The 2,802-nt window shown below is 52.7% G+C and overlaps 1 protein-coding gene across 1 annotated transcript; it reads left to right on the forward strand.

Moving 5' to 3' along the window:
* Positions 1–618: 618 nt before the first annotated feature.
* LOC112892570 (1-aminocyclopropane-1-carboxylate oxidase homolog) lies at positions 619–1,908 on the forward strand. The gene is made up of 2 exons (XM_025959704.1): positions 619–1,506; positions 1,645–1,908. The coding sequence occupies exons 1-2, from the start codon at positions 619–621 to the stop codon at positions 1,906–1,908; spliced, it is 1,152 nt and encodes a 383-aa protein (XP_025815489.1).
* Positions 1,909–2,802: the final 894 nt, after the last annotated feature.

Consider the following 2,802-nt stretch of genomic DNA (forward strand, 5'->3'; position numbering starts at 1 on the left):
TTGGCCCCGTCGCGCTCGCTGCCACGGCTGCTGTCACCTCATCCCGGACTAATCGGGAGCGGCGGCGCCATCGCACGACTCCGAGGATTACAGCGCGCGCAGGGATGTCATGGGTGAGTGGATTCTCTTGACCAGCCCGACCCCGTTCAATCGCGGTGTCCTGCTGCGGTGTCCGTTCATCTCGGACGGCGGCGTGCTGCTCGACGGAGTCAACTAGCGCCTGCGCTCACCGTGGTGCGGCAGCAGCACTACGTGAACCTGAGCTAGAGCCGCATCCCAGTGGGATTCGACGGTACTCGTGTATCAATCATTGAAGCGATATTTGAAATTGAATTTTAGAAAGAATTCTATGTTTATCCAAAAAAAAGAATTCAATTAAATTCTCAATAATTCATTTCTTATTGAATCCAATTTCTAGAATCTAACTCGTGGAACGAGTTCCACGAGTTTCAATTCCAACAATCCAAACGAGGCCTTAAGGAATAATACTATATTGTTAGAGTTCCATCCTAAATGAATCTGGTGATCGGTAATCGCGCGTATTTGGTTAGGATTCGGAGTTAGAGGTGGCCCCGTATAAAAGAAGACGTGAAGACGAGCAACTTCCCTCGCCCCGCGATGGATCCAGCAACCGCATGCGCATCGCATCAGAAGCGGAAGCGCTACGTTGGGCAACAAGGGATAGCCTCCGTCGACGACGACGACGCCGCGTTGGCCGTGTTCAGGTTTCACGAGTCCCGAGGCGGCGTCCGCGCCCTCGTCGAGTCCGGCGTCACCACGGTGCCGCCATTGTTCCTGGCGCCTACCACGCCAGCAGTGTCGTCGGCGGCCATGAACTTCGTCGTCCCATCCGTCGATCTCTCCCTCCCGCGGTCGGACGCCGTCGCACTCGTCCGCGCCGCGGCGCGTTCGAGCGGCATCTTCCAGGTTACCAACCACGGGGTCCCGGCCGCCACCGTGGACTCCGCGCTCTCCGTGGTCAGGGCCTTCAACGAGCAGCCCTTCGCGGCGCGCTCGCCGTTCTACTCCGTCTCGCCCATCGGGGCCGTCACCTACGCCACCATACCCATCCCGCGGCCCAGGGATGGCCAGCCTGTGACCACTCCCCTCCTGTCATGGCGCGACTCGCTCATTCTCCGCTTCGACCACCCAGGAGATCCCGACCTCCGTAACCTCCCCGCAGCGTGCCGGGACTCCCTACTGGAGTACCATCGGTCGCTGACGAGGCTCGGGAAGGAGATTGCCGGCCTGCTCTTGGAGGGGCTCGGAGTCGGGGCCGAGCGGCTGGAGCAGATTGATGGGTTCCTGATGCAGTGCCACTGCCACCCGCCGTGCCCTGAGCCGGAGCGGGCGCTGGGCAGCCGTGAGCACACCGACGGAGATTTGTTCACGGTGGTCTCACAGGACGGGGTCGGCGGGCTGCAGGTGCGGCTCGACAGCGGCGAGTGGGTGGACGTGGCGCCCGTGGCCGGTACACTTCTAGTCAACATCGGGGACTTTCTAAAGGTACACATGAGCTTGGGTTCATCGTCGTCTATATACTAGTTTCTACATTAATATAATTATATTATCATGGAAACGTCTAATTTAAATTATATTTGCATCCTTTGCCAAGCTAACCTTTGCGTTCACAATGATTCGCAGGTGGTTTCGAATGATGAATACAAAAGCGTGGAGCACAGGGTGGTGATCAAGTCCGCACAAGAGCCCAGGGTCTCCATTGCCCTCTTCTTCAACCCTGCCGAGCATGGCCGGTCAGATTTCTTCGGCCCTCTCCCGGAGCTGGTGACAGAAGAAAAGCCTGCACGGTACCGGAGTTTATCCTGGCAGCAGATGCTGAACAACAGAATAGCATTGGGGCACGCCAAGCCGTCGGCACTTGATCAATTCAGGGTCACATTGAATTGATGATTGTTGAGGTTATTGTTGATCTGATGATTTAATTCAGGTCTCAAGTACACGTTCGCCAATTATTTGTACGTCGAGAAAATATCCTGATGATTACGAGCTTTGGAACGAAACAAAATAAATTAGCTGAGTATGTATAGGATGTGTTTGATGGTAGATGCTGGAAAGCTGGCTCTAGTTTTATGGGGCAATTTTGTTCATACAATCATACCCCTATTTGTAGTTGTAACTGTAATTTTACCCCTATTATTTCAACATTGTGATTTGGTTCCAGCATTTTCAAGCTGAGGATTAGTTATAACTGTAATTTTACTTCCATTGTTTCAACATTGTGATTTGGTTCCTGCATTTTCAAGCTGAGAATTGTGATTGCATTTGGACAGTATTTCTTTTGTTGACAAGATTTCAAAAGATTCTTGACAATAAAACTCGACATAATTTGCATATATTTCAAATCTGACCAAACTTGAACGAATTTAATTAAGTAGCCTAAATCAACACGTGATCACCGATGCTTGAATGACGTTGGATTGAAAGTATCCACTGCCGGAGAATGTCACATTGGTACCAGCACGTTAGTGCCGGTCAAAAATGAGCCGGCACTAACGTGCCTGAACAGTGCAAGGCGGGCACGTTAGTGCCGGCTAGAAATCTCAGCCGGCACTAACGTGCCATCCCCCCAACAGTCAGACGGCTGTCACAACGGTCAAAACGCATGTTAGTGCCGGTCGGCATATCTAGCCGGCACTAACTTGGTCAATTACAAGTTAGTGCCGGCTGTCTGTCTAGCCGGCACTAAACGTACACAGTTAGTGCCGGCTAAAGCCACCAGCCGGCACTAACTTGCCCCATATATACCGGCCACTACATCCCCAGCCCTCCATTTCATTTGGC

This window comes from Panicum hallii, chromosome 5 (genome assembly GCF_002211085.1).
Source record: "Panicum hallii strain FIL2 chromosome 5, PHallii_v3.1, whole genome shotgun sequence".
Taxonomy (NCBI): domain Eukaryota; kingdom Viridiplantae; phylum Streptophyta; class Magnoliopsida; order Poales; family Poaceae; genus Panicum; species Panicum hallii.

Bases quoted from the DNA above. Each gene is read 5' to 3' on its own strand.
- LOC112892570 (XM_025959704.1), top strand. From the start codon at position 619: ATGGATCCAGCAACCGCATGCGCATCGCATCAGAAGCGGAAGCGCTAC. The intron at 1,507-1,644 runs GTACACATGAGC...AATGATTCGCAG, and splicing joins ACATCGGGGACTTTCTAAAG to GTGGTTTCGAATGATGAATA.